Raw genomic sequence first — 23,338 nt, 5'->3', positions numbered from 1 at the left:
ACGAACACACAACACGAATGCCAAGTTACCTGAACGTCAAAACGATCCTAGAACTCAAGTGCCAAGTTACCAAACCAGACAAACCACCCTGAGAAACTCCCGAGTATTATTGACGGAATAGAACGGTTCTGACACCGCGTGAAACCTAAATACAAAGGGTCGCATGCTTTTGGGAGAGAGTTCAGCATTCACAAATCATCGTGATATGTTAAAGCAGACTGCATAGTCATATCCATTGATCCAAAATATAAACACTCTGAAAAGTCTCCATGAAATATCCTGCTATTGACTACTTTGACTTCAAAAGTTCTAAGAGTACTCATATAAAAAGGAACTACATAACTTAATCGAAACTTAAAAGTGTTTGTGAGATCTATCATCCATCACAATCACATAAAGGACCAGTTCATGAACATCAATGCAAGGCAGTGATTGGAATCGTCGTCGTTAACAACTTTCCATGCAACAGCTTGCTCGTAAGACACCGGTCTCCCCATGCTGGAGGCACATATTCCGGCTGGCAGATATGCAAAGCCCTAAAAATTCGGAAAAAGCGCGTGTTGGAAAGCTGTTTGAACAAAGAATTCAAAATAGGAAAGCAATGAGAGCACGGTTTGGGGAATTATTACCTGTTGCATGATTTTGGAGAACTCCGAGCAGAGAAATTTTCGTCCAGCTTCGTCTAGAATCTTGTCGAGCATGATGTCTTGGAGGGCAACAAGAGTGGTTTCGAGCATGTCAAGGCCAGCCTGGTTTGCAAAGGTGAACACTGGCGACGTCTGCAGTTGAATGTCCAAGAAACATGTTGAAAAGGGAACTAAGCATGTACTTACTCAGCCTACAATTTAAGAGTTAAAAATAACTTAAAAGATAAGCAACTACATTTGTTTTAACAGAGCAGCACATGATGGCATCCGAATGGCGCCAAAGTTGCTTCAAAATAGCATCACTAGATGAGATATCGACTCGAAAGAGCTCTCCCCCAGTGTGAATCCTGAAATGCCATATGTGTTCAGCGATATTCAACTAAACAGTACCACACACTTCTAACACAGTAATATGCAAATAAACACTCAAGTAAAGAGTTTGAGCTGGGAAGGGACAATAGCCATAGCTACCTGAAGCTTCTGAAAATCCATCGTGCCAAAGTATGAGCCTCGGGACATCCAGGAAGGGGTTTTGGTCCTATTTGGGAGCTGAGCGGGGATGGGGCAATAGCCATAGCTACCCTCTGAACAGAGCTTACAACACTACGCACATACTGGCGAGCCATTGCAGCCACATTGTCTCGCAAGTGGTTCTCAAAGGTAAATTGGAAGGCTATGGTTAGCACTGACCTACGGTTGTAACTATTCCCATCAGCGTCATTAATGGCACGAGCACCACTGGTTCCTACTTCAAGCGTAGAGGCCAAATCTAAAGTGCGAGTTGCAGTAGGTCCATCCTGCCATCATTAGGAATAAGTAGAAGAAATCAGATTAATCACAACAGATGCATACAAGAAACACGGTGATGCAAGATTAGAGACATCACTTAACTGCCTTGGGATCCAAAGGTATGACATGAAAACCGGAGGGCAACAGAGGAGCATCATCAGCAAATGATTCATCAATAGGTGCAAAGACAAGCTGAGCGCAGGCACCAACTGCATTCTCATCAACTCCACTGCACAACTGCAACAATATATTATAGGAACACTGTTAATTAACAACAGCAGCGAACACTAAATGAATCTGTTCGATATGCAAAATCAGTTCACTAACCTGTAATAAGTACATATCCCGTGTCAAAGCAACATCTTCAGGAGAGAAAGCAGGACCCTCTAGCCGAACTACCTCTAAAAACTGTAAGAGTAAATGACACCAATTAGTACACAGTTAACTTTAAACACGGGGAATACGCAGTAATAGAATTGAGTTTAACACACGGAAAGTGCAGTAACTGAAATGAGTTTACATAGGATGATCAGGTCAATACCTCCTCATGCTCCACAGTTTGTGCAAGCGGTAAAATATTCTGGGTGCTCGGAAAGCCACCACCTCTTGCAAGAGGAACTGCATATGGACTAGCTTTAAGACATGCAGCAGAGTATGCATCAACCCCATAGTCAGCCCACTCAGCCCGGTGCTCCCTCAGGAAACGAACAAGCAAAGCAGGGGGAACACTCTGATTAACCAAATCATAGTTATCAGTCAACAATAGAAACCAGATAACTCAAGAAGGACAAGGATAAATATACAAAACTGAAGGAAGACCTGAGCCGCAATTGAGTTTAGTCACTAGGGAATTACCTGCAGCAGCATTGATGCCTTGGCACACAGCACCCCTCCTCCAAAAGGTGGGAAAATTGAAGTGTTATACTGGGAACCAAGCACTTTCGGAGATGAGTTAATAGCAATGGTAACATCTTCCACACCATCACTACCCATAAGTGTCCAACCGTCATCCGCAAACCCATTAACAGCATCGTTAAACCCACTGAAACCCAATTCCAAATATTCTCAGTGAATGAAGAAATATAACTCCAACTGCAAGTTTACATATGCACTTCAAATTGCAACCACACTGTTTGGACTGAAATTTTTTGGAGGGCATACCTACACAGCCTCTGACAAAATGTCCTCAGAACAGCAGGTTGGCGACCTCCACCATGCTGAATTTCTCCACTAGACTCTTGAGCTATCTGTCTTATGTGTCGCAGGGCCTACAAAACAAATTTACAAAGATAAACCGTGAATGAAAAGGAAGAATAAACTACAGCGTGAAATGAAATTTGAACAAAAGTTCTTACAGAAATGGTCGTCTTCTGAGCAAGGATTTTGGAGGATTCATAAAGTGACCTGAGAACTTCAGGAACGCTCCAAGCCTAAGACATAAAAAGCACTTAATAAGGCAAACGAATAACTAAAGAGTTCAGGAAGAAATAGTAATGATATATTCTCACGTCTAAATCAACATGATCCACAATGTTGATAATGGAACCTCCACCCTCACAAGGTCGGATAAGATAACCACTAGGAAGCATTTCAGCTCTGACAAAACTTGCAGATGTTGGCCCAGGTGGGCCACCAGTAGAGGAAGTCAATGACCTCTCGCATACCTGTAAATGTAATTTTGAGATAGTAAGATACAAACATAAGTACATGATTGTTGAACTATGGAGGTTTTGAATTCTGGTAACTAGGGCAAGAAAGGAACCAAGTATCAAATTACCACAAGACTGCCGTCTTCCAAACTTGTAGTATATCTTAGTGTCCAAAAGTCACGTGCCGCAGCCAATGTTGTGGGTGCATAAGTCTGGTTGCAAAGAAAAATTTACAGATTAAGAATACAAAACATACAATTATAACAAAAAAAAAAAACTTGATGCCTGGATGCACAATGACACAGCACCAATTGATTAAAACAGCATACCTGCATGTATACGAGCTCAATTGTTCCACCATTCCCCGCAGGGATTAGACTTAATACCTCAAGGCATCGGCAATCGCGAAACCAAGATTTACGATCTTTGAGTATTTCGGCGACCTATAATGTAAGTAAACATACATTTTAGACTGCGAAGAATAAATGCACAAACACAAATTTCTCAAAGGCCATGCAAAAATTCATACCTTTGTGGGCTCTAGGCTCACAAGACCGCAAGCTCGTGCTGCTACTCCACTGCAGTTGCGGGAGACAGCAACGATGCCAATAGAATCCGGACCAGGCTACAAAATATTGCTGGGAAAGTTACATTTCAAATTGGTCTAGCAGATATAAAGTAATAGAGATTGTAAAATATGAACACTTGCATGCTCATTGCTTTAAAAGAAAGGAAGCTACCTTCATCCCAATCATCTGGACCCAGTCGACAGCAGTTCCAGTAGCCTTAGAAAGGAACTCTGCCAAGGTCTCTTCTGCTATTGCAAGAAGACTGAAACGAATAATATACCGTAAGCTAGTTTACTTAATCATAAACTAATTAGCTTCAATTAATTGTTCCACGGACATTAACAACTTACCCAGCTGGGTTGTTAGCATCCCTTTGGGGGTGCTGGGGAGTTGGGTTTTGCTGTTGTTGGTGCTGACCACTCATGACCACAGACTCGCAGCTATTGTCTGTGGTCGTTCCTGATGCCTACATGTTATTATCAAACAAATTTAGAATAAGTACTATACCGTTGAAAACATGCAACATTTCGTAGAACAGAAGAGGCATTGTATTAAAGGTGGAAGGAATTACGGTATGCAGTTGCTGCTTCATAAATCCATTCTCATAAACCAAATGAGAAACTTGCTTCTGTAAGCGGTCATTTTCTTCCATTAACAGCTTGTTCATCGCAGTCAGCTTTCTGTTCACTGTCTGGAGTCGAGAAGATTCCTTCCGCTGCTTCTCTCGGCATCTATACAAGCAAGAACAACACGCAAAAACACCAGTTTTAGAGAATAATCTACCAGTTGATAGCACATAAAATCTCATTCGGAAACAACTCAATAGTCATTTCTGAACGCTGGAAAATACCGATTTATATCTTCACTTGCACAATAAGAAAAAGGATACGTTTGGTATGCATAAATTAATTCATTGGAAATAATTTAGCAAGAACAGACATTTAACTTCAGTTTATGGAGAGATATTTCAGTGTTCCGGGCGGTGTTCCCGACACATTGAAAATTCCAAACTCGAGAAATGGCATTAATTAAACAAAAAGTTGTCACTTGGCTCAAAAGAATCATGGGAAAAGAAAGAACAAATTACAAGAACCCAAAAATAAAATTAACAAATAATAAAAGAAAGTGGATTGAGATGTCATTATCCTTCGTTAAAAGTCCAAAGGACGCAAAAGCAGGTTTAAAATTTTACAGTCACTTTTCTGCAAAAGATAAAATATGAAAACCCAAGTGAAAGTTTCACCTTTTACCAATTGTTGTCGTTTTCTTCCATTCCATCGCAAATTAAAGGAGGCACACAACTCCATGTCAACAAGATCATCATTTATCCAAAAAATAAACATAAACAAGAGAGAGAAAATACCAAATACCAAATTCCATGTGAAGTGGGAGGTGAAGAAGTATTTAAAAGAAATTAGAGATTCAGGTGTATAATGATAGATTTTAAAAGAATTCAGAGATTCAGGTGTATTCAATTAAGATTTTTAATGAATATGTCGACCTGGTGGTATTCAAACTTGATTTTTAAAAGAATCTGTCAAAATCTGGTAGAATCCCGAGTTTTTAAATATGTTTCAATGAGGTTGTAGAGTGAAAAATATAAATACCAAAAGCCCTCACAGATCATGCCTATGAGCAGACTTGGATAAACTCTTCTTCTAAACAGACATGTAGATTTGGATATGAAGAACTCTTCGTTCTGGATGGCCAAATCTTTATCTCGTTTCTCTTCAAGGAAGACAACCGGTAAACAACAATTTTCTTGTCTTCCCCTCATGCCCAATTTTGTTTATTATTTGTTATAGATAACCCTAATACCACCCATATATATGGTTCAATTTCCTTGCCTGATCTTGGTATGCCATAATCACCCATATGCATGTTTTACTTTTTGAATTAATATCCATAACAAATACAAATAAATTAGGAGGAATAAATATATATATATATACACACACACACACACGAATGAAAATGGAAGGGAAACAAAGGCAAACTTTTTTTCTCTTTAAAGATAAAAGAACTCTGCTTGTTTCAAAGGACAGAAAACAGTTAAAGATGCATTTCTGAAATATAAAAACAAAACACATTTTCTCTTCAAATCTATATATACCTTTACAAGGACAATGTAAATTAATAAAAGTCCATCACTTTACAGAAATTATGAAAAAAAATGGAAGAAGACAGAAAAGAGAGCAAGCTAGAGAATCGAAATTACTATTTTTCCAACTTTTTAAAAAATTTAAATGGTTTGAATTCTGTTGTTTCTACCTGCGGTTCTGGAACCAGACTTTGATCTGTTTAGGCTCAATGTTGGAGAGAATGGGGCACTCTCTGATGAGCTGCTGCCTTCTCAGGGAGCTGGGCTTTGGGCACTCTGAGTAGACTCTCTCCAACGCCTCCACCTGCTCCGGCGTGTACCGAACGTACTTGCTCGAATCCATCTGCTGCCTCCCGCCGCTGCTGCTTCCCGGCGAGTCTCGGTGCATTACCAGCGCCATTGTACGGACGCACCAAAACAAACCCAAAAGCTAAAGAAGATTTGTGAAGAAAAGTAGAGAAAACCAATAGATCGAAACGGAGGAAATCTCCAGAAACAAGTGACAACAGAGGAAACCCAGAAAAGATGTGGGCTTTGAGCTCACTGTTTTGGAAGAGGGGGAAGAAAAATGGTGAGAAACGTTTGGTTTGGTGGCTTAGAAAGATGGTTGGGTTAAGGTTAGGTGTTGTTCGTCGTCGTCTTCTTCTTTGGTTGCGGTGGTGTTAGTGCAGCTTGGCAGGCTCTCTCCGACAAGAGAGCCTCCTCTCTCCTTCATCAGATGCCTATCTCTCCTCCCTCTATCTCTCTCACTCTCTCTCTCTCTCTCTAGAACTCTGGTTTTTTCTCTCTCAAGAACTCCAAAACTGAATGAACCCAAGTTGGAAAAAGCTCCTAGCTTGCTCAACAGTGGTTAAAGTGTGGCCCTGTTTGCGGTTTGGGGCTCCAATCTCGAGAGTTTTCTTTTTAAGAGAGAGATAGAGATACAGAGAGAGTATATGTATGTTTTGTGTTTTTTAAGAAATTAAGAAAATGGAAAAAGAATAACCCACAGAAATAGCAGAAAGGGATAGATAGGGGGGAAGAGAGAGAATGTGTGTTTCTTTGTTTGTGGGTTTGTAATGTTGTGATAGAGAAAGCAAAGCAAGCAAAAGCCACAACAAAACAAACACACAACGCCAAATCGAACGGCAGCTCGGAACTGTGAAGGGCTCTGTCTGTCCCTTTTTTCTCTCTCTTGTCTTTTAAATTTTATTTTCCATGAATTTATTTTGTATTTATTTCTTTTATTTTAATTTTTTGGTCAAACAACTAAATAAAAGAGATGAGATTTCTCGAGAGATTACTCATCCTAATATTATTCTCGTCTAAAATCGCTTAATTTCGGAGTTCTTCTCATTGAATTTGATGTGAGTGAGTTGGTATGCAATCTTTCCTGTTTTTTTTCTCTTATTCTCTGTAACTGTGTGTGATGTGAACAATTTCGAAAACGAAAGAAAAAAAAAGGGAAAAGAATAACTCAATGAGGAAAGCTGACTGCTGATATGAAATGATACGAGCCTGCAGGCTGTGAGAGGGAGGGGAGAGACCCAAAAGCAACCACTGATGAGAGAGAGAGAGATGACGTTATTCAGATATAGTAATTTGATTAATGTTGTGATTTGATTAGAAATCTCTAATCTTAAAACATGTTCGTCTCAGAATCTACTTAATCAACGGTACAAGGTAACAAGGGTTTTGTATTTTTGGACAATTAAGGTAACAAGGGTTTATTTGGGTTGTTTCTACAAGCACTGCACCGAAAGTGTTGCTTAACAACTAAAGCATTTCTTACAGTGTTCAATAACGTAACAAGAACTTTCGACGAATTTCTAATAAAAGCACTTCTGATTATACGTGTAGCGTTTTTTGAAAAAATACTCATGACTATGAGTTCTTTCTAGGAACTGCTTAAATCTTAAATAATAAGCCTTAATAATATTGGAACAAATGGCAAATTAAATAGGACATGTTTTTGCATGGCCACGAAAGAGTGACGTTATGTATATGCATGGGATGCATGCATGCATGTATGAATGGATGTTGTTTTGTATGTAACATATGGATGCATGCATGAGTGAGAGAAAACCGTGGGCAGTGGCATTTGCATGGGAAGCGTGAAGGGAGAGAAAATATGGACAAAAGAAGAGTAACGCTTGACAATTGGCATTACTTGGGTTGGGTATATGGGTTCATTGTTACTTGGGCGGGTTTAACCCGGATCTTGGAAAGTTTTTTTTTTTTTTTTTTTTTTTTTGTTAATAGGCCCAAATTCTAGGGGTTTGGAAGTTTTTTTTTTTTTTTCTTTTCCTTTTTATTTAGAAGTACAAAGAAAATAAGAAAGAAATAAGGAAAAATTGGCCACTCATAGGCAATTGTGGGATGTAATAGCCCATCTTCCAATGGGTGGGTTGGATGAACCTTAAAATTTAAACAGTTTGTTCATAAGCAAATGCAAAGTGTTTATTTTGTGTAATTGAGGCCTAATGAATGTTGTGTCAACAATATTCTACGTCCGAGAGAAACTTATATGCAACAAATGTGTGTGTTGTATAAGGAAAGACACGTGATAAATGCGTAAACACTAATGCATACATGACATGATATCACATATGTAACATGTTAAGGATGCAAAGAAAAATGGAATCACAAATAAAAAAATAAGTCAATTTTGAAGAAATGGAAAGATTCAAAGTGATTTGACAATATATCAAGGGAGATTCTTGGTTATGCATAAGTGTCGAGGAGTTCCTATACAAAAACAGTTTGTTGTCGATTCACATACCTTTCTATTTATAACTGGAATATTTATATTATAATTCACTATGTAAAGATCATTTCTGCAAAAATCAATAAAATATTTAACAGTTGTCATCAAAATGTATAAAAACGTACGGTCATCAGGATTGATAAAATTATAAAAATATTACAAATTGTCTATTCATTTGCTAAGTTGATTGACTAGATGACCATAATCCTTAATCATTTTTTACATAAATAATCTTTATAATATTTTTTAATATATATATATATAAATAGTTCCAATTATAATTAAAAAAAAAACTCATGAATCGTCCATTATATTTTATATTTTTGTGTAGGAATTGTACAATTTTTGTGGAGCCAAGTACCACCTTTAATGTGGGTAAGTTGTGATGCGAGCCAAAAATCTGGATAACTTGTAAAGTAAACAAGTTTTGGACATTTGTAGTAGGCCGTATTTGTCGAATGAGCGAGACATGCATGTCAAACGAAGGGTAGAAACTCACGGGATGGGTGTAATCAGGGTAAATGTATAGGTGCACAAGATAATTCTACTTAAAGAATTTCATGATAGCATTATATCTAGAATTAAGTACTTAAAATTCCTCTAAGTTTTTGGTGTGATTCTAAATGTGTCTCAACATTTTCAAACATTCTAAAAGAGCATCCAGTGTATAAAAAATATATATCACTTATGTTAGGTCCTAAATTAAGAGAATTGTTAAGTACCTACATGACAATCTAGGTCAGATTTTATTCAAATAACGTGGACAAATCTCATGAAGCAACATTTAATGACATAACATTCATGGTCAAACTAGTCTCAATCTTCTGAAATTCCTCTTTCTCTCTCGCCGAAATCTCAAATTTTGCAGGTGAACTAAAAACTCCTCGTTCTTATCCTCCTTTGCAGAAAAATTAAATTCAAAATACAAAGATATCACTGAATCAAACACGGACACACCTGGTACTATGTGCGAATTCGAACGTTTCGCAAACAACCTCGAGACTGAAACCTAACTTAATTAATTATCCATGCTCATGGTTGTATATAAGACTATAATTGCCAATCGGGCATGAGAAAAATAGTACTAGGGTTTTGAGTCTCATCACGTCAGGGTCGCATAAAGTACTCAATATATATTGAACTTCTTTATTCGTTGAAGATTGAATATGAGTTGGATGCTCATATTCCAATAATTATGATCTATCTTAAAGCAATTTAAACTTTCAAAACTACATCCCTATCACTGTAGAGGAAAAGAAACCACTCGTACTCCACGTTCTGCAGGTAACTGTAAAACTACCAGCCACCCTCATCTTACATAATTGAAAAATTAGCGCGCGGTTTTTCATTCCATGCCATGGATACAAGTGAATCACAACAAAATCTCAAAGGATGGTGAAGACGAGGCAGCGTCTTGCATGGGTCTTCTGTCACCATTTTCAGAGGTATATTACTCTCTTTCTTTTCTCCCTCTCACACTTACACTTTCTGATATATTTTCCTCCTATTAAAATTGGTGCCTTTTTCACCTTTCATTGAATACTTTATGATGAAGTTTCATCGGTCATTTCTTAATTGCTTCAATTAAATTGGTATTAGTTATTTTGTGCTTGTGGGGTTTGTGCTAAGGGAGGCTAGCCGAGGCGGAGCAGGTTATGTTGTATCGTGCGACTGTGAGGGGATGGAGAGGTTGACCATGAGACAAGGGTTGTATAGAGTGAAAAAGGCACGAGATAGAGAAAGAGAGTCAATGACTGCTTAGGAGAAATTAATCTATAAAAGAGTTAATGACTGGAACATTTGAAAGGACCTTGAATATCTGTAATTTTGGCTTAGCATTCTATTTTGTTCCAACTTCTTTCTGGCCAAATGAGTAGCAAATTTGATTGTATTAACTCTTACTTTGACATTTTTTATTTGTCATTGCTGATAATTTATATAACATGGTTTATCTTCCTAACATTGTCTCAAGGTCCTTTGTTTGAAGGTGTTCAAAGAAATGTGAAGTCTTCAAAGTAACAATGTCCTTGTTTGTTGGAGGTCTTTGGATGGTTTGGTATTTCTTTGTATATTTCATCGTTTTTTTGTTAGCTTTAGTTTAGTGTACAACTGTAATATTTTTTTATTTTTTAAACCGAAGATAGGATAAATTAGAGACGAATAGGAATGTTTACATCGTGGGCTAGAACATTAAACAAAAACTCTGGCCCAATACAATCCCATACAAAATCACCACCTTTCTGAAAAGCAAACTTCGCCACCGAGTGATCCGCACGGTTGCTCTCCCTAGGCACAAACGAAAACGTCACATATGTTAACCTCTGTACTAGAAGCTCGATGTCACCAAGGATGCATTCAATACTGTAGTCATGTGTAGATTCCTTGTTTAGCATTTGGATGATAACCAAAGCATCAGATTCAATTATCACATTGTCAAAGCCATTATCAATGCAGGCCAATTTGAATCTATGATTTTTTTTATTGTTATATTGTAGTAAATGTGTAATTTTGTTTATAAATATTATATAATACATTTATTAAACAATATTTTATTATTTTTGGAATTTTTTTTATAACGGGCATTAGCCGTGATCAATTTGTAATCCACAAGGGTTATAGTGCACGTGGTGTTAGATGTTAATCTACAACGGGCACAATCCGTTGTTATATTACAATTGACAACGGGCATGACCCGTGATAGAATCTATGACTTTCTATCACATCCATATTACTAACGGGCACAATGTCCGTGGTGGATTGCAATCTACCACGGATATCGACTGTAATAGATGAGATTTTTCTGCTAGTGCTAAAACACACTTTTGTGATTAAGGTCGACCAACATTAAATTTAAGTAGAATGCTAACATTCTACCAACTATGACCTATTTGAAACAATTTAAATTTAAAAAGGCAAGAAGCTAAACCCTAAGTTTCACTTTTGTGGTTAAGAGGTCGACCAGCACCAACCATGGCACACCCTTTTGGCGACAATTGAGAGTGTCTCCCACATCTATCTCTTCACTCACAAGAATCCAATAGAGTGAGAGAGAGAAAAAAAGAGAGAGATGATGGATAAGAAAAGTAATTGACTTTCATATTTCACAAGGTTGACATTTTACATAAGGGGTCCATATATTGAAAGCATCCAAAGCTTGCAAACACAAAATACCCCTTCAAATTAAGTTTCTCTCTCTGTCTCTGATATAAACCTATACATACATGTATCATATGGATAGGTTTAATGGGTTTATGATGAGGTTGAAAGAGAAGTTAATACTAACAAGGATTGATTGAGTTGGTAAGGATCGTTATTTTCACTAAATCAATGCATAGGCTAGTCCAATTACCAGCAATCTCTCTTAATGAGTGATCTGTAAAAACCAAAAAAATGGTTAATAGACATCCTCTGTCAGTCACCTTCCCTCCCCCTAAACTTTTTGTTACCGAAAAAAAAAGAGTTAATGACTAGCTACACAGACTCAGTTGGTGTCCTCTTGTCTCCTTGGTTACCTATATATATTATGATCATGATGAAGCCCTTTGCTTCTCCCTTTTTTTTTTTCTTTTAACTAGCTTTCCCTTCTTTTTTTTTTTCTTTTTTTTTCTTTTGGGAAGAGACGGAAGAGAAGGAAGAGGAGCCTACAATATATAATGAATAAGGTTTTAGGGTTTGGAACACACAGAAACCCCACCGAGACATGTTGCGTGATTTTGCAAATTCAACATTAAAGGTACGTGGAGGTCCCTATCCATAAGCCCCATCTGTATCCAAAGGGACCCAAAAGTTTCATTTGTTTTCTCCTTTTTCTCCTTTGGTGGTGGAGTGGAGAGGATGACCCCATTTTTTGTCATGCACCAAAAGAGTGTGATAGACTCTCAAACAAAATCGACCCCTTTGCTTCAATTTTACATCTCTCTCTCTCTCTCTCTCTCTCTCTCTCTCTCTCTCTCTCTCTCTGGTCCATATGCATGGAGTTAAAGAGGTGTAAAGGTTGACATGGATCGATAGAGAGGAGGAACCCAACTTGATAGGATATGCTCATGTGATGGGGGAAAAGTTTATTATGTTTAATTTGCTACTAATTATGGCACAATATCGTGTGTGTGTATATATTTATATATACTTGAAATGATTAGGAGTGGGATTAAAGTATGTGAATATGTTTTTGTCAAAACCTTAGAGAAGGAGAGATAACAAATTAAAAGGGTTTCATGAGATGAGACACAGAGAGAGTGAGAGAAACTATATTAGTGGCATTTGTGATCATCAGCTGTATACCAACATGACAAAAATGATCACCATGCACTCTTTAAATCATGGCACTACATATGTGGGTTTTGGATATTTTCAGAAGCTTCTTTTGGTTGATTAGCTTTGGGTGGTGTATGTGTATATATATGATCTATGATTCTATGGCACCACTTTTTTATACAATTTTTAATACAGGTTTTTGCAAGGCTCACTTTGTAATGTATTTCATCAATTTGAATCATATATCTTTTAAGTTTTCCCTCAAAGATTAAGTATACCAAAATTCACCTAGTCTGAAATTCTATGAACGGTGGATTAAGGGTCTAGGATTTCATTGTAGAACCGTTTTCGTCCATTTTCTTTACTATAAATGAATGTCTGAATGGTTTTGGATGTCTCATTTGCAAGATGATTTATGAATGATGTTCTAAAAGATAAACAGTTCGGATTATTAAAATAAATTACGGAGTAGATTCTACAAAAATGTGTGCAAAAAGTAAAATTACATAAAAAAAGTAGTGTTACATATTCGCATTCATATACATATAAACCTTTTCTCAAGTTTAATTAGTGCTTATTTTGATTACATGCTGCTATATTGAGAGGACGTAACCATGACCTCACGTGCCGATAAAATACGTAACCAATTGAATTACAAACTACATGCAAACTTAATTATCCTTCACGGGAGGTTGATTTGCCGTCGCAATAAACATATATGTAGAAAGCATTTTTCATTTCTTATCATGATGCGTGGAAACTTACGAGGGCCAAAGAAAAAAAATGTACAATCTTACTTAGAGGGTACAATATTATTATTTATAAAAACAAATTGATGTGTGGCTAATTAGAAGGCACAAATTGATCCAATAGGATTCTTTTTGTGAGGATTCCGATGATTCGTAAATCATGTTCATTTATCGTACATTGTACGATCAGTTTTCATCAGATGCTGTTTGTATTCAATTTTAACTGGATCCTCACAAAGAGGATCTGGAATCCAAATGGTTAACCTGTCCAAGGATCCAACCATACATATTGGCAATTGCAAAGCATAGCTAGATTGGACGTATTAGCTGCACTGAATTGAAGTGATGTATGGTAACCAATTAAGCCATAATTAGTAAATATTAAGAGACTTTAATTAATAACCTTTTCAATGGACAATTAAGCTGCTTGATGTCCTTTATTTTGGCACCCATGATTTTACTTTCTACCAAACATTACAACGAAACTTGTCATGCGTTTCCCAAGGAAATGATTCATGGATTGTTCTGGTGTGGTTTATGTATGATAACAAAGTTATAAGCTGTTTGTTTGAATAGAATTAACATCTTAGATTATTTTATAGGGAACTTTAACGAAAAGTTCCCGATACTTCTCACTTTAACGAAAAATCACATTTTTACACTAAAAAGTCATCATGATACTATTCACTTTACCTTTATTTTGTCTTTTTCTTTAAAACTCAAAAATTTCAAGTCATTTTCATTAGTTTTCCTTATTTTATATTCATCGTTGTTTTAAAAATCTCCGCTTAGCGTCTAGACTGACCATCGTCCTAATTAATTTATAGACATTTGAAAATTAAGAAAAAGCCTCTAGATTTGCGTAGGCGCCTGCTTAGCTCACCCAGACCTGTCTAGACACCCCTTTAGATTGCGACTCTAACTTAGACAGAAAATACATATCCATTTTACATTTTATTTTATCAATAAATTGTAAGAAACTTGTTGAATACTTGGATGAACACTCATTATATATCATTCCCCATGATTTCAATATGTTCTTATACTTTATAATATATACATTTGTATCATAATACAGTTAAATATAAGTAGACATTTATGTATATGAAGCCTTTAAAAGAAGGGATCATCATTTTTTTTAATGTAAAAATAGAGATTAGTTGTGGGGTCTGCACTACATTGAACTTTAACAATCCAAACAGTCTATTTTTCAAGTTGCACCGCATAAATCATCATTGCAAAATAATAGCAAAATACAAAATATTTGATAGATCTAATTGAGTTCAAGAATTGACGAACACTTCGTTCTTTAAGAAAATTGAAATTTCATTGTCATAATTAAATAGGCAAATGGTTTCGAATTGAATTGAATTTTTGCAATGATGATATATAAATCGAGACTTACAAAATAGACAATTCAGATCGTTAAAGTTTAATGTAGAGTAGCTCCCACAATTAATCCTCAATTTATAAAAAAAAAAGAAAAAAAAAAGAAAAAAAGAAGGGATCCCTTCCTTTAAAGGTCTGTTTATGTATATGTAATATAATAATTTTAATTAAATTTAAAAAACCTCATAGGCCCCTGTCTAGGTTCCACATAGACACGTAGGCTCTAAGTTCCTGCTCGCCACCTGACTAGCGCATTTTATAACTTTCTTATACTAAATAAATCTATATATTATTATGTGAGTATAAAAATGATAAGATCAGTTGTACACGCATGTGCATACTAATTCTAACCATACTTGTAAGATCCACAAAACAAAAATGATCCAAATTAACTCACGCACTCATGCACGACTAATTACACGGTCTAACAATACATATACGACTACAAGTCCATTTCCACATTTGCTAGTTGTCCATTCCCAACAACCCTATAATTCATACAAGAGTTGAAAATATTCATGCAGTTTAGTCCAGAAAAAGACAAATTCCGACGACGTTAGGGCTTTTAGACAAGAATCGAAATGATTTCATGGAAGAAAAAATTGGGAATAATATCAGATAATGTAAATAAAAGTAGAATAAAAAAGGAGGAGGAAATAGTGATACGTTGAATGTAGAGAAGAGAAGCCAAAATCTCAATTTGATGCATCAACACATAATTCACAGGAATTAATCATGTTGTTTGAATGTCCCTTTATTCTTTGACATGATACTCAACAGTTAAACCAACTTTTTTTATATCTTCTTATTTTCTCCTCTCTCTTTTTTCTTCTAATTTTCCCCAAGCGTTAGCATAATTGCTTATTTGGGTATTTGACAATGGAAATCGATAGAACTTTTCCTTGATTATGTCCACTGTAAACCATTTTAATTATTTCGTGAAAAATCTTTCAATATCTCAATTAAATTGTCATGTAAACAACCTCATAACTTCCTTTTAAAGGAAATTTTTATCAAATCAACTATTTCACTTAACGTGATATTGCCAGCTTTTAACAGAAGAATCAAAATAATTAGGATTGGCAAGTCAAGACAACTTCTCACATTTTTTTTTATCATGACCAAAGTGAAGAGTTATGTCAATCTCAAAGACCATTGTTGCTAACAAGTCTACAAAATCTTAAAAGTATTTTGAATTCGTATAATTTTTATTTTTATTACTATTATTATTATTATTAGGGTAAATTACATAGTAGCCCCTCAGGTTTGAGGTCTATTACAATCGCATACAACAACTTCAAAACATTTCACTTTCATACCCCAACTACTATTTTATTTCAATATAGTACCTCCGTTACATTTTTCATCCATTAATCCATTAAATGCTGACGTGGCTGCCACATACATGCCACGTGGCAAATAAAATAATTTTTTTTTTAAAAAAAAAACCTGAATTTTCTCAAAAAAAAAAAATTGAAGAAGAAGGAAGAAGAAGAAAAGCCCAGAACCCTTCCCTCCCCCCCGCCCCGTCGCGACCTGCAACCCACCTCCTTCCTCCCCCGGGCTACCTTACGGCGACCACACCCCCCCCCCCCCGTGCCGCGCCGCCAGAAGAAGAAGAAGAAAAGCCCATAACCTTTCCCCCCACCGCGACCCACGACCCACTTCCCTTACCTTCCGGTGACCACACACCCCCCACCACGCCGCCAGATCTCTTCCTCCCCCCGACTACCTTCTGATGACCCCCCCTCCCCCCGGCCACCTTCCGACGACCCACCCCCCCTGGCGCCAAGATCTCGTGATTTTAAATGTGGGTGAGTTTTGAAAATACTTTGAGTTTGAGATGATTTTTGGACTGCTTTTATGGTAGATCCACCTAATCTCGAGTGCAATTTTTGGGGGGTGGGTGATGGGGGATGGGAGAAAAGGGTGGCTCGGGTGGGACTGGACTGGGGTTTTTTTTTTCTCCCCTCTTCTTCTTCTTGTTGCAGGTTTTAGGGGATGTCGTTTGGGGGGGGGGGGGTGAGAGATATGGGTATCCCCTTTTTTTTTCCCTTCTTCTTCTTCGGCTTTTTTTTTTCTTTTTTTTTCTCCCCTCTTCTTCTTCTTCTTGTTGCAGGTTTCTGGGGAGGTCACTGGGGGGGGGGGGGGTAGGTATCCTTTTTTTTTTTCCCTTCTTCTTCTCTGGGGGGTGGGTGAGGGATATGGGTATCCCCTTTTTTTTCCCTTCTTCTTCTTCTTCGGCTTTTTTTTTTCTTTTTTTTTCTCCCCTCTTCTTCTTCTTCTTCTTGTTGCAGGTTTCTAGGGAAGTCACCGGGGGGGGGGGGGTGAGGGATATAGGTATCCCTTTTTTTTTCCCTTCTTCTTCTCTAGGGGGTGGGTGAGGGATAAGGGATATGGGTTTCAAATTTTTTTTTTCAATTTATTTATTTTTTGAGAAATTCGGATTTAAAAAATATATATATTATTTGCCACGTGGCAGCCGCATCAGCATTTAACAGATTAATAGATGGAAAATGTAACGGAGGTACTATATTGAAATAAAATAGTAGTTGAGGTATGAAAGTGAAATGTTTTGAAGTTGTTATATGCGATTGTAATAGATCTCAAACTTGAGGGGCTACTATGTAATTTACCCTTATTATTATTTACCAAAAGATGAATAAAAACCCAGAAATTGCTGGAAGTCATAAGATTCACACATTGACTAATTTCCAGCTTTTCAATCCTTTCATGGATCTCAAATAAACGTACTTTGAAAGAGTAGCAAATCAAGCCTACGTTTTATAGCCCATTTGACTCATCTGCTACACCTGCTAGTTCTTATCTATTTTTTTTTTTAAATTGGAAGAAATCTCAAAATCGAATCTCTCATTCATCATTGAACAAGAAACAAAACACTAACGGTTCGCTTTGGCACCGTTTGGTACGTGGGACGGGACGGGACGGAACGGGACGAGCTGTTATGTCCCACGTTTGGTGCGCCTAAAAACTGTGGAACGGGTAGTCCCATGGGACGAAATTTGGCTGATTTTTCGTTCCACCTCTTCCCCCTAGAATGACCCGTTCCACATCCGTGGAACACAAATTTATAACATTTTATGACAAAATTTCTCCTTATCTTTTTCAATATTTGCATCATCTGTTCCGTCCCATCCCGTTCCATCCTGTCTGCATACCAAAAGGTACCTTTCTAAACTCCTCCCCTTAATTACATCGCTCGATTCTCCTGTCAGTTACAATCGCCAGAAACGGGAGAGGAGAGTGCATAAATCATTTCCCGTCAAGTAAAATCCTTCATCTTCACCAACACAAAAGTTGCACAAATGACAAGCCACAGGCTCAGAGGTTCTTCAATCGATGCCAATTTTATTAACCACAAAACTTATTGTCCCAATTGATAACAAACGAATAGAAGTTATATCACTACTATTACTAATACTAGAACATAATCAGCAGCCAACCTAATCTCTGCCAATCTTAAGAGGCATTACCAAACCGAACAACACAACTCTAAAACTTTGCCTGGACAAGTTTCCAACCTCACAAACAAGTATAAGTGCAAGCGTAAACCACACAGCAAGCTTAACCGGCAACCGTTGCTCTCTCTTGTGAAAGAAGGCGCAAGGGTTGCAAAGAAACCCCTTGTCGAGAAGGTTATATCACTGCGCTTCAATAAGACACCTACAAGCCTACTACTGAAGAACCTATACACATGCTATTGCTAATGAAGCTTCAAGTGTCGAGCCACAGTGAAGCACTACCGAGACTAACGAAGCTGGTATTGGGGCCTCCATTCCTGCATGTGGCCCCTTGAGTGTTGCAATTGCTTCTGAAGTGTTTAGGATGTTCCATCTGAGGAAGCAAGCTCATTTTTATCAGTGTTCAAATTGATATTTGACTGGGATTTGTCACCCGATGTCATTTCATCCGGTTGGTTCCCATTTTTCTTCGCATTAAGAAAGCGACCCCCGCATCCTCTAGCTCTTCTCAATGCATGCTGGTGTCGAGATTCATGCAAATATGGCTGCAAGAGTTGTTTGAAGTGTCAATGGATAAATGAAGCCTGCCAAAACATTTCATTGAACACAAGATGCAAGGATTTGCAATCCACAATATTACCTTTCGATTCTTAAGCGCTTTATTTTCAGATTCTGCTTTAGCACGAGACTGCCGACGTCGCAAGATACCATGATACTGTTTTGCATTTACAAACACAGGTTCCTCAACTGCATCTGATGGCAGTGGAACACCTGCTTGCTGGATTCCCATTAACTGAAGATGAACCTGAAATGAAAACAGTCATTGCCATAAAATTTTATGCCCATAAGCAAAATCCGGTCTCAATTCGCCATATTCAAGTACTATTATCAAGAAAGGATATCTATAAGAAAGGGGAAGATATACCGTTGGTTGCGCCCCATAGGGCTGTGGAGGATACGGCTGTGTTTCATAGGGAGCAAAGATGCTTCTGTAGTAAGGGTCTGGATAGGGGTAACCTCCTGGTGCCTTCAATTAGACAAGTGAAATATAATGTATCAAAAGATTTGAAATTCAATTAGGTACAGATGATAAATTTTTCCTCTTCCAGCTCTCTAAGTTGTAAATCTAATCGGCCAGAACCAGAACATTGATATGCTGTTTATTCAGTTATAGAAGCACTTACAGCAACCAATTTGTTCAAACAAGGTCAACAGTTTCAAACAGATAGTGAAAGTACACAAGGGTAGTATAGGAAGGGCTCACCTAAAGAGGTAATGGAGAAGGGAAAAACTACGCATTAATGTCTAGGGCTAAGAACTCTTACAATGGAGTAGGTAGCAAAAAGAATCAGATGAACCTTTAGGCCAAGAGGAGACATACAAAAGATAGCTCACAGGATATTGTTTATTTCAAAATCTATGCCAAGTACCAACTATATATAAGAGTTTGTATATGATTTCCTATGACTATTAGCGCAAATGTGCCGGATATCTTAAGACTAACCTAAAGCATTTACATCAATATTACAAACAAATATTTACATGAAACTTAGCTAGAGTAGCAAAACTTACCGATGATACTTAACATTCTAGAATAAGAACGTTTTAAAGGGATGGAAAGGAGGAGGAGAAGAAGTGCAAACAAGACTTTCTTTCCAAATATATACAAATTCTCTTTGGGGCCATGTGCTTGCACATTGCTTCACTGCTCTGTTACCCGAGTTAAATAAGCAAACATCTCATATTTGATAAAGTAACAACTTAAAAAATCATTAATAAGCCTAACTACTGTATATTATTTGATGAATTAACACTGCATATATGCTTCAGCACATTCCAAGTCTTCACGTTCAAACATGGTATATAGGATCATCAATGTACACACACACACACACACACACACACAAACACTGGATGGCACAAAAATAGAGTAGAACAAGTAGTGGAGTTCCTCTTGTATGAAAACACGAAAATATTAAAAAAATTTAGATGGATTACCACTGCATGTCCTGTTCCAACCTGTGGAGGTACTGCATACTGCATATTTGGAGTTGGAACTCCAGGATGTGACATTCCAATTGCAGGTAAGGATGAATGAACTTGAGACTCTGAATGACTTTGCTGGTCATCAGAATCACTATTATCTGCAAAACCAATACCGTAAAGTATATAAGATTGCATTTGAGAAATGGTTGTACCACACAAGTGAGGAAAGGACGAAACAGAAACCATGATATCAAGCATCACACAAGGAAATAAAAACCAAAACTAATAACAAGGAATTGAAAGCTTTGAAGCCTGAGCTTCAATGCTATAAAATCAGAAATATGAGGAAAGACCTACATCACCACCTCAACATATAGAGAATAAGAGCAATATATGAAGCATTTAACCGAAACGTGATAAAACAGCATAACCAGACGGCCTTAAGGGCGACTAAAACAACACAAGGTAGAGTCTTCCTTAGGGCCCACCTAAAATTAAAGGGGTAAATGGGCTATTAGTGGATGATAAATTATGTAAACCATAAACCGAAGTCAGGAACAACCAAGGAAGTCGAGGATTGGAACAGAAACAGATCTGCTAAAACCAAACCAAGATTTCAACCTCAGCTTTAGAAATGAACTCAGTATTAGGCATGAAAAAGGTAAGCAGGTGTTAATCTCACCAAAAGTTATTGGGTTCTAGAATAATCCACAAAAAGAATGGGAATGGATCCTTACTTGAACAAGTTTAATACAAAATTTACACCATTATTTAGATCAAAGAAGCAGAAGAACCAAACAAGAAGCGATTCAATTTCTTTCTACATTAACTAATCCAGCTCAATTAAATGCCAGAAACACAAGTCCTTGTCCATTTACAGCAAGTTGAACTGTTGAATGGACTAAATCACTTAAAGGTATCATATGATAATATGAAATTATGAATATATGGTATTAGGGAATTTTGGGAAAAAAAAATTTACCAGAATGATCGCGCACGGAAGAAATCATGAGGATGTTGTATGTGGACAGTCCCAAAACAATATGTAGCTGCAAAGTAATAATCACCCAGATCAATGTCATACCAAAATAACATGCCACTACAATTACATCAAAAAAGGAGATTATAGGTTGAAATTAGAATCGTATAATAACTAATATCTTCTATTAGTTTCACCATCTAGATAATGCTAAGAAAAGATCTCCAAAACAGAAAATTATAAGCAGACCCAATCTACCAACACCAACAACAACAACAACAACAAAGCCTTTTCCCACTAAGTGGGGTCGGCTTCCACCAACACCAAGGTATCAAAATTAGGGCGAAGAAAAGAATATCCCTTAAATTCAGCTGCTAATCGATGCCCACAAAGAAGCCCAAAAGCTCACTGATACGGCAGTATAACCACATACATTTGAGAACCACAAAAAACAAAAGGGGCAATTAGGAGAGGGAATTGGAAACTGATATCGCAGAACCATATCAGCAAAATGAAAGAACAAGATGCAATCAAAGATACGCGATGACATTGATACTAATGCCTTCAAGTATGAACTAGTAATTTCCGAAGTGTAGCTTCCATTTTCAAGCATAATAAAGATACTGAATAGAAACAGATTTAAAAAAGGGCGTTCGGAGGCTTTGTCTCCCTCCAGTCTTCACAGAGAGTCCGAGGAGGACTGGATGTAAAAATCCTTACCCCCATTTCGAAAGGTTTTTTCCCATTTCGAATGCGTGACCACCGGATCACAAGGAACAATCTTTACCATTGCGTCTAGGTTCCAAATAAATAGATAAATAGATCATCATTAAACAAGAATTCCCTCCCTCTACTAATAAGTTGTAGCCACTGGCGACAGCTGCAGATTTGTACTTAATAATTCTTCAATGAAGGCCTTAAAAACAACTAATTTAACTCATAACACATAATCTTGGAGGCACCGTGAAAACTCCGAAAAGGCGAAAAAAGATTGACTCAGAGTGTTAACGGGAGGCGGTAAACCCTACCTATCTCAATAATTTCCAATCCAACTAATTAAGTTCATCTGCATGACCAGTTCCATAATCAACTAAATAAAATTAAGAAACACACGATTAAACCCAGAAAATTCAGCTCAATTAACTCCGAAAATACCTCACGAAATAGCTCAAAAATCATAAAATCCACCAAATCACGAAGACCAAACAAGTCCCGAGTTCCATGCATTTCCCCCCAATTACACCAATTGGAGAATTCCCCATAAATGGCAGGGCAAAAGAAATTAGAGAGCAAAAAAAGCTAGGGTTTTGAAATTTGGGAAATTTACCTTACTCGCCGGTTGCCGCTTCTTAATTTAGTAAAAATTCTGCTTCTTTCTGCAGCGCAGGGCACAAAAATGGCGTCCGACGGAAACAGAAGTCCTCTCTATCTCTCCATATTATTTCTACTTTCAACTGCATGTCTATTTTCAACCATACATCATTTTCCATTATTTATTTATTTATTTATTTGTTTTTTTTTAAGGTTTTTTTATTTATTTTAATCGGTTAAGCGTCGAGCAGGATCGGGAAGGGTGGAGGGATGTGGGCCGTCGGATGGAGGGTTGTGTTTCGGGCAGGGGGAATGTGCTGCCCGGGAGATAATCTGAACCACGATTTCCGTGGAGCCTACTACGCGGGTGGGCTTGGGGGATTGAGAGCGACTATTGAGCTTTGATTAGCTCTCTAGTACATTTTTGTTCGCCACTCTCAATTGGAAACTTTTGATCCAACGGCTGCTTTTGTTGGTTTGAACGATTTTCTTTAGTTTATTATTTCTTTTTCTGATGATGATACTTGTGGAGTAAAAAATAATCAAGAAAATTATAGAGGTGACACGTGAATTTTTGAGTAAAAATGACAAAATTACCCTTAATGCACATTGAAATTCCCACATGTGCGCAACAGACAACAACGGCTCAATCAAGGAAAAGTTAAAGGTGATCAAAATTGTATTTAT

The 23,338-nt window shown here is 37.2% G+C and overlaps 2 protein-coding genes across 3 annotated transcripts; both read right to left on the bottom strand.

Annotated features, from left to right (window-relative positions):
- Positions 1–204: 204 nt before the first annotated feature.
- Positions 205–6,793, bottom strand: LOC103412353 (homeobox-leucine zipper protein HOX32). The gene is made up of 18 exons (XM_008350928.4): positions 5,926–6,793; positions 4,226–4,385; positions 4,005–4,120; positions 3,826–3,916; positions 3,615–3,710; positions 3,415–3,528; positions 3,214–3,297; positions 2,945–3,100; positions 2,792–2,866; positions 2,598–2,704; positions 2,292–2,478; positions 1,978–2,166; positions 1,764–1,844; positions 1,539–1,673; positions 1,119–1,444; positions 883–994; positions 630–779; positions 205–536 (listed from the first exon to the last, which is right to left on the bottom strand). The coding sequence occupies exons 1-18, from the start codon at positions 6,153–6,155 to the stop codon at positions 390–392; spliced, it is 2,556 nt and encodes an 851-aa protein (XP_008349150.1). The 5' UTR covers positions 6,156–6,793; the 3' UTR covers positions 205–389.
- An 11,449-nt stretch (positions 6,794–18,242) lies between these two features.
- LOC103446116 (nuclear transcription factor Y subunit A-7-like) lies at positions 18,243–22,834 on the bottom strand. Of its 2 annotated transcripts, XM_008385183.4 has the most exons (6): positions 22,668–22,831; positions 21,344–21,410; positions 20,374–20,519; positions 19,301–19,402; positions 19,016–19,180; positions 18,243–18,920 (listed from the first exon to the last, which is right to left on the bottom strand). In XM_008385183.4, the coding sequence occupies exons 2-6, from the start codon at positions 21,369–21,371 to the stop codon at positions 18,735–18,737; spliced, it is 627 nt and encodes a 208-aa protein (XP_008383405.1). In that variant the 5' UTR covers positions 21,372–21,410; positions 22,668–22,831; the 3' UTR covers positions 18,243–18,734. The 2 variants fall into 2 exon arrangements, with proteins under 2 accessions (XP_008383405.1, XP_070662754.1); XM_070806653.1 differs by lacking the exon at positions 21,344–21,410 and having other exon boundaries at positions 22,668–22,834.
- Between the last annotated feature and the right edge of the window lie 504 nt (positions 22,835–23,338).

Source organism: Malus domestica, chromosome 10, assembly GCF_042453785.1.
Source record: "Malus domestica chromosome 10, GDT2T_hap1".
In the NCBI taxonomy this organism is placed as follows: Eukaryota; Viridiplantae; Streptophyta; class Magnoliopsida; order Rosales; family Rosaceae; genus Malus; species Malus domestica.
This window is presented reverse-complemented; position numbering and strand designations above follow the sequence as displayed.

Bases quoted from the DNA above. Each gene is read 5' to 3' on its own strand.
- LOC103446116 (XM_008385183.4), bottom strand. From the start codon at position 21,371: ATGATTTCTTCCGTGCGCGATCATTCTG. The intron at 20,520-21,343 runs GTAAATTTTTTT...TTGGTTTTGCAG, and splicing joins TTCCGTGCGCGATCATTCTG to ATAATAGTGATTCTGATGAC. The intron at 19,181-19,300 runs GTATATCTTCCC...TTTTCATTTCAG, and splicing joins CCTATGGGGCGCAACCAACG to GTTCATCTTCAGTTAATGGG.
- LOC103412353 (XM_008350928.4), bottom strand. From the start codon at position 6,155: ATGGCGCTGGTAATGCACCGAGACTCGCCGGGAAGCAGCAGCGGCGGG. The intron at 2,705-2,791 runs GTAAGAACTTTT...TTTGTTTTGTAG, and splicing joins CTCAGAAGACGACCATTTCT to GCCCTGCGACACATAAGACA. The intron at 1,445-1,538 runs GTTAAGTGATGT...TAATGATGGCAG, and splicing joins TACCTTTGGATCCCAAGGCA to GATGGACCTACTGCAACTCG.